This window comes from Balaenoptera borealis (assembly GCF_965194805.1).
Source record: "Balaenoptera borealis genome assembly, chromosome: 1".
Lineage (NCBI taxonomy): Eukaryota > Metazoa > Chordata > Mammalia > Artiodactyla > Balaenopteridae > Balaenoptera > Balaenoptera borealis.
Window position 1 is genome coordinate 87,108,127 of NC_138860.1, and position 12,890 is coordinate 87,121,016.

Consider the following 12,890-nt stretch of genomic DNA (forward strand, 5'->3'; position numbering starts at 1 on the left):
GCGGTAGTGAGAATGGGAGATACAAGAACTTCTCTCCTGATCCACTCACTAGACGAGTTAATCTCTCCCGGCCGGGCTCTGAGTCCCTGCCCCTCCCGTCTCAGGCTCCGCCCCCTCCCCACTTCTCCCGCGGTCCTGGCGGGCTTACCCAGGAGGGGGGCGGCCCCAGCCCCAGCGCTGGGCCGGGCGGAGCTCCCGCCCAGGCGGAGCTGCGGCTGCAGCGTCCAGCTGCCGGACCGACCTCCAGCCGGGCAGACCGCGGGAGCGGCGCCGGGCCCCCTCCCCCCACCTCTCCAGCCCACCCTCTGAGCCTCCCGAGCCCCCTCCCCGCTCCCTGCAACTGTGCTGGTAAGTCCCACGCTCCGCACCAAACTTTTTTGCTGCCGAGTTTGAGTCCTACCGCCGGACCACGAGATACAATGTAATTGGGGGGGAGGGGGTGAATTGAGAATAGAATGAACTCTTCACGACACCATAGCGTCCCTAAAATGGATCAGATCTCCCCCATTTCCCGAATTGGTAGAACTCTTGAATTTAGATGCTTAAACTTGTAGACAGGGAGCTGAGGGTATTTCCTCGAACTTCGCTACCCCCTCCCCCATTTCTCTGAGATTTAGCCCTTCCCGATACTTTCTCTCCATATTCCAAGTATCTTTGGCTCCCTAAAAGCTCATCCCTTCTCAACTCCGGCGTGGCAAAGCCCCCTCCCCCAGGTGCTTCGGGTCCACCTCCTCTCCCATTCCCCCTGGGACCCCGCGATCCTTCGGGCGGTACACTCCCTCCGGGTCTACCGGTCTGGCACACCGGCCGAAGACGTGCAGGGGCTGGGTTCGGCTGTGGAGGGAGGGGCTGAGGCTGGGTCCAAAACCCGGCGGGCGGGGCCGGGAAGGGGAGGTGTAGGGGGCCGGACTGGGCGGAGCAGGCGGCATTTGCGGCCGGCGCCGGGGTGGAGAGTTGTGCGCCGGTCCCTGGGCCTGAGCTCGGGCTCGGGCTCGGGCGCCTGCGATGTCTCAAGATGGCGGAGCTGGGCGAATTAAAGGTACCGGCCCCCTCCCCCATCCCCATCTGGACTGAGCCCGGCTGTACGCCGAGTCCGGGAAGCGACCGAGACTGGGTGCTGAGGGCTCGGGTGGGGGCCGGAGACGTGGCGGGGACTGGCTGCCGGGGATGGTGAGAAGTGGCTGTGGGCGAGGAAGGGGCTGCGGCGGGGCTCCGGGGGCGGGGCCGCGGGGCAGATATAGGGGTGGGGCCGAGGGGAATTGCCGCAGTTGGGGGCCGAGGCGCAGGGGGCGGGGACGCGGGGTAGAAGTCGGATTTGGTAGTAGGGGCAGATGTAGTAGGGCCAGGAGGAAAAGCTGCTGTAGAGGCAAAGGGGGCGAGTCGATCAAGGGCCAGAGATGCGACAGTAGGGGGCAGATGTTGGATGTGACTGGGGGGCAGATTACGGGTAGGCTCCTCGGGGGAAAGACGCTGAGAGGATAGAGGCTTTGGGGCTGCTATTGGGATCTGAGCCTTGGGAAGTACCAGTAGGCGGCTGAGATCTAGGGGGCGGGGCTGTGCGGGGCTAGATCGAGGGGTGGGGCAGAAGCATCCTGGAGGCTGAGAGGAAGGTCCTGCCTTAGTGAGTCGGTATCTTTGGGCAGAGGAGTGTGAAACTATGGGATAGAAAGGGAGAAGTTCTTGACAAAGCTAATGGAGAAATAAAGACAGGACAGAGGAAATTAGGATGGGGAGAAAGGTAGAGGAGCAAGTTTTTAATCATATTCCTCAAAAGGGGCCCAAAGCCATAATGTCTCCTATGAGGGGAAGAATTGTGGAGGGCTAGGAAGGCCTGCCCGTGGCAGGGTCTCCTAGAGATTCATAGAAGTGAGTCCTTTAAAGAGAGAGCTTACCGCTACCAGAGACTTGAGGATAACCATATCTGAGGACATCTCATAGAACCTTTAAAAACCATGGGGTTCATCCCCCTGTCTCCTGGCTTTATTCTGCCTTTTGAGATGGAGCCATTTTCTTGTGAGGGCCTGAGGTCTAGTCACTGGGTCTAGCTGCCTAGGAGAGCATGCAATTCTGCACCCTGGCTCAGGGGCTGCTCACCTTCTCCTCACCCTCCCAGGACCTCTGTTTAGAGCTTTCCTCTTCTCTCTTCCACCCCTGTGGAGGAGGGGGAGGATCACTTACTTTCTCCGAGTAGGAGAGAAGCAGGATATTAGTTCCTGGCAGATGGAGTAAACGGGTAAACAGGAAGGATACCTGGATTCCACAATTCGCTGTTAACCTCTCACCCCAAGTTTTGGTCCTGTTTCTCTCCCACAAATATAGGACTGAGGGGAGGGTGGTTTTGTAAATGACACTCAGAAAGGATTTGGGGGAGTTATGAGCATTGAACCCTGACCTGAAAACCCTGCCCACAAAAGCTTCAGAGGCTTGGGGAAAATAGCTGAGGTAGATCGAGGTGTTGGGAGGGGTGGGCCGTGGGGCACAATCCTCCAGCCACCTGGCCTCTTTCTTCTCTATGGGGCTGTCTGGCCTGAATCCTCATCTTCCCCCTCCTTCTCCCGGTCTCCTATCCTCTTCCCAGGAGCTGGGATGGATCTGAGTGTCTGAGAAAGAGCAGGAGAGGAGATAAGCAGCTTACAGGAGGGTCCAGGCTCACGGCAGGGATGGAGGGAAAAGGCTGTAGTGGACTCAGAGGTGTGCTTCGGGGTGGCATGCTGTCTGCACCCTGCCCTCACCTGTTCAGCTGCCAGGCGCGGGGAGTTAGGGCTGCTCAAGCCTGGGGGGCAGTGGTGAGGTGATCTGAGGGTTGCTAAAATGGGACTTAGATGTCCGTTTGGCCAGGTTTGCTGTCTGGCAGTAATCCACTGGCTGCAAAGCACCTTTCTGATTAGCGCTGGAGGGAAAGTGCATTGCCCACCTAATAGCTCAGCCCCAGTGTCTTGGCAGGACAGCCCTGTGCAAGGTAGGATTCTCAAGCTTCTCTGGTCTCCACAGCACATGGTGATGAGTTTCCGGGTGTCTGAGCTCCAGGTGCTCCTCGGCTTCGCTGGCCGGAACAAGAGTGGACGGAAGCACGAGCTCCTGGCCAAGGCCCTGCACCTCCTCAAGTCCAGCTGTGCCCCCAGCGTCCAGATGAAGATCAAAGAGCTTTACCGCCGACGCTTTCCCCGGAAGACCCTGGGGCCCTCCGATCTTTCTCTGCTCTCTCTGCCCCCTGGCACCCCGCCTGTAGGCTCTCCTGGTCCTCTGGCTCCCATCCCCCCAGCCCTCTTGGCCCCTGGCACCCTGCTGGGCCCCAAGCGTGAAGTGGACATGCACCCCCCTCTGCCCCAGCCTGTGCACCCTGATGTCACCATGAAACCATTGCCCTTCTATGAAATCTACGGGGAGCTCATCCGGCCCACCACCCTCGGTATGGCTCTTTGTGGTCCCTGGGTCTTCCTGGACTCTGTGCCTCTTCCCCAGGCCTTTCTTAGGCTTTAGTCCTGTGGGATCAGCACCCTGGAATAGGGGCAACTTCTGTGGCTGCCTGTGCACGGGCTTGGGAATAACTGCCCCTTTGTGTCCTCAGCATCCACTTCTAGCCAGCGGTTTGAGGAAGCGCACTTCACCTTTGCCCTCACTCCCCAGCAAGTGCAGCAGATTCTCACATCCAGGTACATCTCTTTCAGTCGTCCTGCCTCATCCTTGGGTGGTTACCCTTAGACTCTGCTCTCTGACTTTCTTCTCTTCTGCCCTGCCCTCCTTCCTCTCCATCCTCCTGCACCTGCTTTGTCCCTCATTCTCTTGTATGTCCCTTCTCTATTCTCTGGACATCTAACTTTCTGTGTCTCTGTTCACCCCTGCCCTTCAGGGGCCACATACTGACATCTCTCCTCCCTCCCTCTTCCAGAGAGGTTCTGCCAGGAGCGAAATGTGATTATACCATACAGGTGCAGCTAAGGTGAGTTGATTCTCCCTCCCCTCAGGGCTCCCACTGAGGGTGGGAATGAAGTAAGGGTATGACAGTTACTATTAGGAGATACCCTGCTCTGCCGTGTCCAGCCCAGCCCTGGGGTTCTTGTTTGGAAGCTGAAGGCTACAGATATCCATGACTGATTTTCTGAGGTTGCCTGCCTCTCTCTGCAAGAACTGCCTCCCACCCTTTCATCTTCTCTCATCTCTTACCAGGTTCTGTCTCTGTGAGACCAGCTGCCCCCAAGAGGATTACTTCCCCCCCAACCTCTTTGTCAAGGTCAATGGGAAACTGTGCCCCCTGCCGGTAAATGCTCTTCCCTTCTTCTGGCAGTAACCCCTTCCCTGTTTTAGTTCCTGAATGTTACATCAATTATGAAAGAGACATGCCTGACATAGTAGGTGCTCACTTTACTGACTGAATCAATATAATCTAGAGAGTACCAAGATAGGGCTGAACAAGGGTGCTCTCAGAACCCAGAGGGGGGATATTAGTTCAACTCAAAGGTTCAGGAAAGATTCTCAGAAGTGATGACCCCAGAGCTGAGGGTTGGAAGAAGTGGGGTATCCCTACTCTTCCTCTTCAAGAACTCAGTGAGCAGGTTCCTATTTATCTGGTCAGTGAGTAAGTTCTCCTTTTTCCCCAGGAATGAACCCTGCTGCCAACCCTAGAGAGTGCCCCAGTTTTCTGAGTCACTGAATGGGCCCCGTCTCACTCATCTCAGTGAGTGAGCTGACCTTCTCTCCAGAAAGCGAGTGACCTAAGACAAGGTGTCTTAACCAGGCCCTCCCTCCCTCCCTCCCCAGGGTTACCTTCCTCCTACCAAGAATGGGGCTGAGCCCAAGAGGCCCAGCCGTCCCATCAACATCACACCCCTGGCTCGACTCTCGGCCACTGTTCCCAACACCATCGTGGTCAACTGGTCGTCTGAGTTTGGACGGGTGAGCGTGGCTGAGGCAGGGAGCCTGGAAAAGCCTGCAGGGAGTGAGAGGGAATCATCCAGTGCACTGGGCTGGGCAAACATCTTTCTCTTTATGGGTCTCTCTGCATTAACTTGCTGTCTCTGGCCCTCATGTGACAAGGTGGGGGGCCGCTGGTGGTGGTGGTGGTGGTAGTGGTGTACGAAGCAGAGGCTGATTGTCTCCCCCCCTACCTCCAAGTAGAATTACTCCTTGTCTGTGTACCTGGTGAGGCAGCTGACTGCAGGAACCCTTCTACAAAAACTCAGAGCAAAGGGCATCCGGAACCCAGACCATTCCCGGGCACTGAGTGAGTAACATCCCGTCCCTCTTCTCTCTGACCAGGATCCAATTCTTCCTGGCCTTCGAGCCTTTATAATTAAAACTCATACCCCTCTTATGACAACTTACTTTACCTCTCACATGAACCCCAACCCGTGCCGTACCCCTCTTACCAATCTTTGTGGTTGAAAAGTGGGGCCACTTCAGGCACTGAGTGACACCCTTGCATTCCCAATTATACATCTGCTTTGCACCTCGCAGACCCTAACTCCAGCCCTGTTGGAATATGGGTTCTCCAGACTAGAAAGTGTCTTTAAGTATCATCAACACTAACCCTCTTGTGATGCTTCAACTCCCTCTAGGTCATCTCTTCCAAAGTGTCACCCAGCTGTATTTTAGCATCTTCAGGGATGGGGAAATCTCTCCCCGCCACCTAGCCTTCGTAATGCAGATCCCAGACCACCCCCATGTGACATCCCATTGGCCCCCAAAGGCGCTCTACCCAGCCGCCTCTCAGCCAGAGCCATCTGCTTCTGGCCTCACCACCTCCCGGGCTTCTCTCCAGCCTTGCTGACCCCATGGCTCTGGCCCCACTCTTGTTTCAGTCAAGGAGAAGCTGACCGCTGACCCGGACAGTGAGGTGGCCACCACAAGTCTCCGGGTGTCACTCATGTGCCCGGTGGGTACAAGGGAGAAGAGAAGGGGGAGGAGTGGTGGGTTAAACCTCTAGACTCAGATGAGGGTTCCTAGGGCTATTAGAGTGAGGCTGTCTGGGACATGGGGACTCTGACCAGAGAACTCATCTCTCCTCAGCTAGGGAAGATGCGCTTGACTGTCCCTTGTCGGGCCCTCACCTGCGCCCACCTGCAGAGCTTCGATGCTGCCCTTTATCTGCAGATGAATGAGAAGAAGCCAACGTGGACATGTCCTGTGTGTGATAAGAAGGCTCCCTATGAATCTCTTATCATTGATGGGTAGGGCCGTTCTGCATTCAGCTTCCTTTTACCTAGGACATCCACTAGGACTGGCCCCTGCCCCCGTATATAAATATATATCTGTAACTTACTTCCCCTCCCAACTCTTAACCTATCTGTCTCTTTTATATAAATATTACCTATCTATTTATCTATCTCTCCCTCCAACACTGAGGACTTAACTACACACCGTACTAAGTACTTTGCATGCCTTATCTCATTCAGTCCTATGAGATGCCAATAACCCTGTGAGATAGGTACTGTCATTATAGGTGAGGAAGCTGAGACCTAGAGAGATTGAGTATCTTGCTCAAAGTTACATTGTTGGTAAGTGGCAGAGCCAGTGTATCAAACTGTTACATCAATTACCTGACCTCTTACTGAACACAGCAATAAAGTTCTTTTGATCTAGCGACTCCTAACCTGCTTCCAGAGCCTACATTATGGTTCTTGTTCCCAGTGCCTCTTTTTGAGGTAGATTATAGAGTTCTGTTATCTCTGCTCCTTCTGTTTTGTCCCTAGTACTACATGGAACACGTGCTTAGAATGTACTTATTTTAAAACTCAGCATTTAAAATTTTCAAACCTCTTTTATGCACCTTACTTTATTTGATTCCAACAACTCAGAGAGGTCAGGAGGGTGGATAACATCCCTAATTTACAGATGAGGAAACTGAGGTTCAGGAAGGTGAGTCCCAGAACTCCCTGGCTACTGTTGCAGCCATCTCCCAGCCACATGAATTCCCATCTCTCCCCTCCCCTAGTTTATTCATGGAGATTCTTAATTCCTGCTCGGATTGTGATGAGATCCAGTTCATGGAAGATGGATCCTGGTGCCCAATGAAACCCAAGAAGGAGGCATCTGAGGTTTGCCCCCCGCCAGGGTATGGGCTGGATGGTGAGTGACCCCCTGTCCCCCAGTTGAGCTAAGTCTTGTATGGCCTCTTCTCTGAGACGCGGTCTTCTTACCAACCACAGGCCTCCAGTATAGCCCAGTCCAAGAGGGCAATCCATCAGAGAATAAGAAGAAGGTTGAAGTTATTGACTTGACAATAGAAAGCTCATCAGACGAGGAGGACCTGCCCCCGACAAAGAAGCACTGTCCTGTCACCTCAGCTGCTATCCCAGCTCTACCTGGAAGCAAAGGGTATGAAGAAATAGGCTGAATCTATAGCAGAAGGGAGAGGAAGAAGTCAGGAACGCTTTCTGATCACTGGGCAAACTCTGGGGCAGAGAGGGGACTTGAGAGGCTGAGCTGGGTGAGGACATCTGTGATTCCTTCTGTCTCCTCACAGAGTCCTGACATCTGGTCACCAGCCGTCTTCGGTGCTACGGAGCCCTGCTATGGGCACGCTGGGCGGGGATTTCCTGTCCAGTCTCCCACTACATGAGTACCCACCTGCCTTCCCACTGGGGGCTGATATACAAGGTATGACACTGATCACAAGGTGGGGCCGTGCACTGCCACATCCTCCCCCAAAGCAGCTCACAACCCTTGCTCCTTTTCAAAGCTTTTTAGCTGTTTTGCAAGGGGCCACAATCCAAGGAACTTCTTTGATCGTGTGTGTGTGTGTGTGTGTGTGTGTGTGTGTGTGTGTGTGTGTGTGTGTGTGTGTGTGTGTAAGGGGTCAGATAGGAGGTTGATTTTAATTTTTCTTTTCCTACCAGGTTTAGATTTATTTTCTTTCCTTCAGACTGAGAGTCAGGTAAGTGGTCCCTTCTCCATCTCAGATCTCTGAAGCTTCCTTTCTAGGCACTGATGGGCCCCCTTACTCTCTCATTTTCCCCAGGGACCTTAATCTGCTTCTCCATGAAGGAAGGAAACTGCGGTACAGGCAGTTTATTTCCCTCCTAGGCCCCACTGGGACTTCTTTGGATTCTCACCCATGTCTTCCTCTGTCCTCTGTTACTTACTGTTCTGTCTCCAGAGTTCTTAGTGTAGTTCTGCGCCTGTCTGCTCACCCCTCCCCCCCCCACCCCCCCCAAACCCATGTGCACTTGAGCACCATGACTGCCCCAGCCGGACATTCCACACATTTCAGACGCCCACAGGGCCGAGAATCTAGCAAGCTGGTGGGGCTGTCTCCAGGCAGGGAAGAGGGGTGGGGTATGGGGAAGTAGGGGAAGCAGTCAGAGGGAGCCTCTCCTGCATCTCAGAGAATACTTTGCGATCCTGAGGGGTTTATTTATCCCATATGATATTTCTGAGATGAGTGACTGGGAGTGGGTAAAGTCAGGATAAAATCTTAAACCATGCTCTTGATTCCTCCTAGCACTATGGTCCGTCCGTCATCACCTCGCTAGACGAACAGGATGCCCTGGGCCACTTCTTCCAGTACCGAGGGACCCCGTCCCACTTCCTGGGCCCGCTAGGCCCCACGTTGGGGAGCTCTCACCGCAGCACCACTCCAGCACCCCCTCCTGGCCGTGTCAGTAGCATTGTGGCCCCTGGGGGAAACTTAAGGGAGGGGCATGGAGGACCCCTGCCCTCAGGTCCCTCTTTGACTGGCTGTCGGTCAGACATCATTTCCCTGGACTGAGTCCCCTGGATTATGGAACCTTCACCGCCTCGCAACACTGAGCAAGTATGCTGTGGAGTCTGGAACCCTGGCCCCTCTGACCCCTCAGAAGGGCTTTGGTCAAGGCCAGAAAGATCTTCATGGACACCTGTTTTTGGCCTTATCTCTGCCTGACAAGGCTAGCACCCAAAGGGTTAATATTTAACCTCTTTTAAAGGACATTTGGGGTCTGTTTTTGGAAATGTTCTTTGACGTCCGGCCCATTCCTTTGGGTCTGTTAACCTAGGCAGTGGGAGGCAAATGGGATGGGATGTGAGTTGGGGAAAGGGCTGAATCCTCAGCCTTGACTGTCTAAAGCCTCGTGGGGAAGGGGCCCTTCTCGTGTCCCCCAGATGCCCTCTCTTCCCATTCCCCAAAGCCGGCTGTGTTCCTTCTCCATATCCATTGTCTCTTCATGTCCATTCCGTTCTCTTTGGCCAAACAGACAGCTGGAGTAACTGAGATAGGCAGACACATGGACAGAGAACTCTATTTTGGGTTGCATATTTTTTGTGTGTAAACAAGAAAAACCAAAATACTCCAAAGATGACTTTCCCTGCCTCCTGCTTCCCAGTGTGACTGAGGAGGAGATAAGGCCTTAGCCCTGATCCCCAGGGGTTTGGGAGAAGGGCCTGGCCAATCGTCTGGGTCTCTCTATTTATATATTTAAGTAAGTTCACGATGATTCTTACGCTGACCAGCCTGGGGCCTGAGCTTCTGAAAGCCCATGGCCCTGTGGTTAGGTCTGGCTCATTCTGCACCTTTCCTGGGAGGTGGGAGCACCCTTGTGCTCTCCCCAGTCTCCCTTTTCAGGCTCCTCTAGGGCCTAGGATCTATGTTGTAATTTTACTTTCTATTCCCACAGCTGTAGCAAAGTTCTTACCCATAATAAAGGTTGTGAATGTTCTGTGAGTGTCACGGAGGTGGGCTGGGGAGGGGATTAAGCACTTTGCTTTCCAGATCCCTGGTTTGTGGGGGGGGGCGGGGATGGTCCACGTTCTGTTCTTCCCTTGCGGGCCCTGGGTCCGAGTGAGCTCCACTTCCACATGGTAGGGGTGTCACACTGAGGATTTCCAAGGGCAGTTGTTCTTTCTTCCTTTCTTTACCCCACACCCATAAAAACACTAGACCATTCAGCCCAACACTGTGGAGTCCTTAAGTCCTTCCTCATCCTTACCTGCCCAGATGCTGTAGCCAGAGCCTGAGGGCAAACTTGGTCCCAGTGCTGACCCTCTCTTTGCTATCTGCCGTGGCTGGGGTCGTCCGCAGCAGTGTGGACGTGGGCAAGACCAGAGGTCGAGTGCCTCCATTCTCTTCTAGTTCCACCGCACTGCAGAACGACAGCTCCTGCCTGGGCTGTGCCTTGTGGCTTAGCCCAATTCCGTATCTATTGGGTCATCTGATCCTCCCAACCACCACAGGAGAGGGGTGTGTGGGTGTTAACCTCATTTTACAGAAAGGAGGGTTAAATGACTTGCCCCCATGAGAGAGTGGGACTGAAACCCAGGTCTTCAGTGCTAGCCAGTTGGGCAGGAACCCTTGGAGTATCATGGGCAGTGTCTTTGATCTCATGTGCTCTCTTCATTATCAGTTGACCAACTCCCTCCCTAAATCTCCCACACAGCACAAAATTTCCCCGAAGGATGAGACAGAAGATGAACTTCTCAGTGTGTATGTGTTGGTGTGTTGGAGGGTTAGGGAGAAGCTCCTACTTACAGGACAGAAGGCGGTAGGTCCTGGGGAAGATGTCTGGGTGTATCTGTCCCATCCTCTGTGGCAGCCACCGCAGCTGCTACATCTGGTCCCAGCCACATAAGGGCGCTCACCTCTCTTGGGTTTGGTTGGATCCGGGCCTGGGGCCAGACATGTTGATCCCTTAGTCATGGCCTCTCTCCGAAGACCTGTTCTGGATCACAGCCTACCCACAGGTGGAGTGGAGAGACTTGGGGCAGGGACAAGGGGAGAGGCTACTGGATTTCTTGGTTATCTCTGACCTTCCCACTCCTCCTCCTTAGTCATAGTTGGAACCAGTCTGTTTGGGCCTCCTAAGCCGCATTTCCTTCCTCTACTGCCAGCCCTACCTGTAGCTGCTGCTGTGACTCCTGGGAGATGACAAGTAGATAGAGAATGATGTGATGGTATTTGGGGAGACCCCAGCTCAGCCTAGGAGGGTAGGCAGACTAAGAGAGAAGAAAACAGCAAAAATGAGAACTTCCTGTCCCTTTTTGAGGCTTTGTAAATGCAGCTGAGGAAGTGGAGAGTAGAAATGGTGGAGGAGGGACATGGGTAAGGGTCGTGGGGTTGGGGACTCCAGACCACCCACACTCCATCGGGTCCCCTGTGATCAAGGGAAGTGTGGCTGTTCTCTGGGTTTTGGTGGGTTAGAAGCTGTTAAGGGCTCCCAGGTCCCTGTCTCACCTCCCATAACCCCAGAGGGACCCAAAAGAACTGGCCCTGGGGCAGCTGTAGTCCACTCTCCTCCCAAAGCTCTCGAAGTCCTCCGTCCAGCAGCTGGGAGTGAGGGGGCAGGAGGTCAGAGAGGCCGCCGCCGCCTGACTCCTCCAAGTCCTGTGTTTGCCCTTCCCTCAGCCCACACCCAAGGTAGTCCCTCCTTCAGGGCAGGGTGCAGGTTGGGTCAGTGGATTGGCTACCTCTTCATCAGGTTCCACGTGCCCACCTGCAACAACAGTGGGACCAGTAGGTGAATGGTGGTGTTCCTGGTCAGGGACCCTCCCTCACTGTTTACACCACCCCCTCCTCCAGTGGGCACAGATGCAGTTGTAGCCCCTTGTGATTATGGGACCTATTGATACCACATTTCTGGGCCCACTTCTCTGTCATTCTGAGACTGGGAATAGCGCTGTTGGGTAAAGGGCAGATTTCTTTCCTGGACTTAGGGCCTTGTCCTCAGACTGCTCACCTGGGGGTACCCAGAGGTTGGGGGAAACGTTGAGAGTGCGTGTCCTTCGGGTCAACAAGACAGTCTGATCGCTGGACTGCAGAACGACCGCCACAGCCAGATCCACACCTCGATTCGTGGGCAGCTCGGCCCCAGGAGCCCTGGGCTGCTGATCCAGGGCCGGAAAAGGGCAGAAAGGGGGTCGCTGGCGGGAGGGAGCCGCTGGGGTTAATATCTCAGAAGCTAGGCGGGTCTTTCAAAAACTGGGTGACACCCCGATGGGGAAAGAGGCCACGGCAGGCGACTGGCCCCCAGGCCTCTCGCCTCCAGCCCCCACCCGATCCCAGTCCCTACCTTCGGCCCTTCACCCCCCGCCCCGCACCCGCCCCGTGTGCCCCCGTCTCCGGACCTGGAGCGGAAGCCTGGCGGAGGCGCCTGGGAACGGCCTGTCCGAGAGGACGAGTTGTCCCCGCTTGAGGCCGCAGTACGTGGGCCACGGCCCGAGCCCCGGCCCGGCGCCCAGGAGGCCACACACGCTCTGCGCGAAGCTCACCGACTCCGGGCGCCCGGACAGAAGCACCCGCGCCGCCGCCATAACGCGGCTCTGGGGTCTCTGCGGCCCGCTCCGCGCCCTCTAGTGGCCCAGCGGGCTTCCCCTCGGAGCCTTCCGCCGGGTGGGAAGGACGTCCCCCGGGGAAATTTAGGCCTGACACTTGGGGATGATCCAGGGGTGTGACAGGTAAATGACAAAGGGGAACACCTCCAAATCCTCAGCTCCTCTTTTCCTCCCATCTTCTGTTTAGGAAAATGATCCCCAGACTGAGTGATTTCTGGACTCACGTGTCATCTCCCACCAGCCACGGGCGGAACGATGAGCACCGCTCCACGGCACTCGGCACACTTACCTGTTACAGCAGGTAACATCTCCAGTTAGTTAATTACATCTGTCTCTTAGCCACACACCCAAGAAACATTTTTGACACCTTCCCTTTTTTTTTTTTTTTCTCGTTTAATTTATTTATGGTCGCGTGGGGTCTTAGTTGCAGCATGTGGTATCTTTTGTTGCCGCCTGTGGGCTTCTCTCTAGTTGTGGCATGCAGGCTCCAGAGCGCCAGGGGCCTAGTTGCCCCAGCATGTGGGATCTTAGTTCCCCCACCAGAGATGGAGCCCGCGTCCCCTGCATTCGAAGGCGGATTCTTAACAACTGAACACCAGGGAAGTCCCACCTTCCCTTTCTTTCTTTTCACTCAAATGGCAACCAAGTGC

General features: G+C 54.9%; 2 protein-coding genes across 17 annotated transcripts; one reads left to right on the plus strand and one right to left on the minus strand.

Moving 5' to 3' along the window:
* Positions 1-150: 150 nt before the first annotated feature.
* Positions 151-9,632, plus strand: PIAS3 (protein inhibitor of activated STAT 3). 4 transcript variants are annotated; one of them, XM_082367461.1, is made up of 14 exons: positions 151-348; positions 2,992-3,409; positions 3,569-3,653; positions 3,890-3,940; positions 4,168-4,258; positions 4,759-4,893; positions 5,116-5,221; positions 5,799-5,872; positions 6,007-6,167; positions 6,932-7,065; positions 7,146-7,314; positions 7,463-7,596; positions 7,836-7,873; positions 8,441-9,632. In XM_082367461.1, the coding sequence occupies exons 2-14, from the start codon at positions 2,995-2,997 to the stop codon at positions 8,705-8,707; spliced, it is 1,860 nt and encodes a 619-aa protein (XP_082223587.1). In that variant the 5' UTR covers positions 151-348; positions 2,992-2,994; the 3' UTR covers positions 8,708-9,632. The 4 variants fall into 4 exon arrangements, with proteins under 4 accessions (XP_082223587.1, XP_082223585.1, XP_082223588.1 ...); XM_082367459.1 differs by lacking the exon at positions 151-348 and adding an exon at positions 904-1,039; XM_082367460.1 differs by lacking the exon at positions 151-348 and adding an exon at positions 1,048-1,170.
* Positions 7,163-12,407, minus strand: NUDT17 (nudix hydrolase 17; the record flags this gene model as incomplete). Of its 13 annotated transcripts, none has more annotated exons than XM_082368042.1 (8): positions 12,034-12,403; positions 11,646-11,790; positions 11,377-11,402; positions 11,144-11,236; positions 10,807-10,905; positions 10,442-10,578; positions 9,903-10,094; positions 7,169-7,301 (listed from the first exon to the last, which is right to left on the minus strand). In XM_082368042.1, the coding sequence occupies exons 1-8, from the start codon at positions 12,217-12,219 to the stop codon at positions 7,298-7,300; spliced, it is 882 nt and encodes a 293-aa protein (XP_082224168.1). In that variant the 5' UTR covers positions 12,220-12,403. The 13 variants fall into 13 exon arrangements, with proteins under 13 accessions (XP_082224163.1, XP_082224168.1, XP_082224166.1 ...); XM_082368040.1 differs by having other exon boundaries at positions 11,646-11,793; XM_082368036.1 differs by having other exon boundaries at positions 12,178-12,402.
* Positions 12,408-12,890: the final 483 nt, after the last annotated feature.

What these genes read in the sequence shown, in the direction of transcription:
- PIAS3 (XM_082367459.1), top strand. Translation starts at nt 1,016, where the DNA reads ATGGCGGAGCTGGGCGAATTAAAG. An exon ending in GGAAACTGTGCCCCCTGCCG is followed by an intron (nt 4,259 to 4,758) that starts GTAAATGCTCTT and finishes CTCCCTCCCCAG; the next exon opens with GGTTACCTTCCTCCTACCAA. An exon ending in ACTGGGGGCTGATATACAAG is followed by an intron (nt 7,597 to 7,835) that starts GTATGACACTGA and finishes TTTTCCTACCAG; the next exon opens with GTTTAGATTTATTTTCTTTC.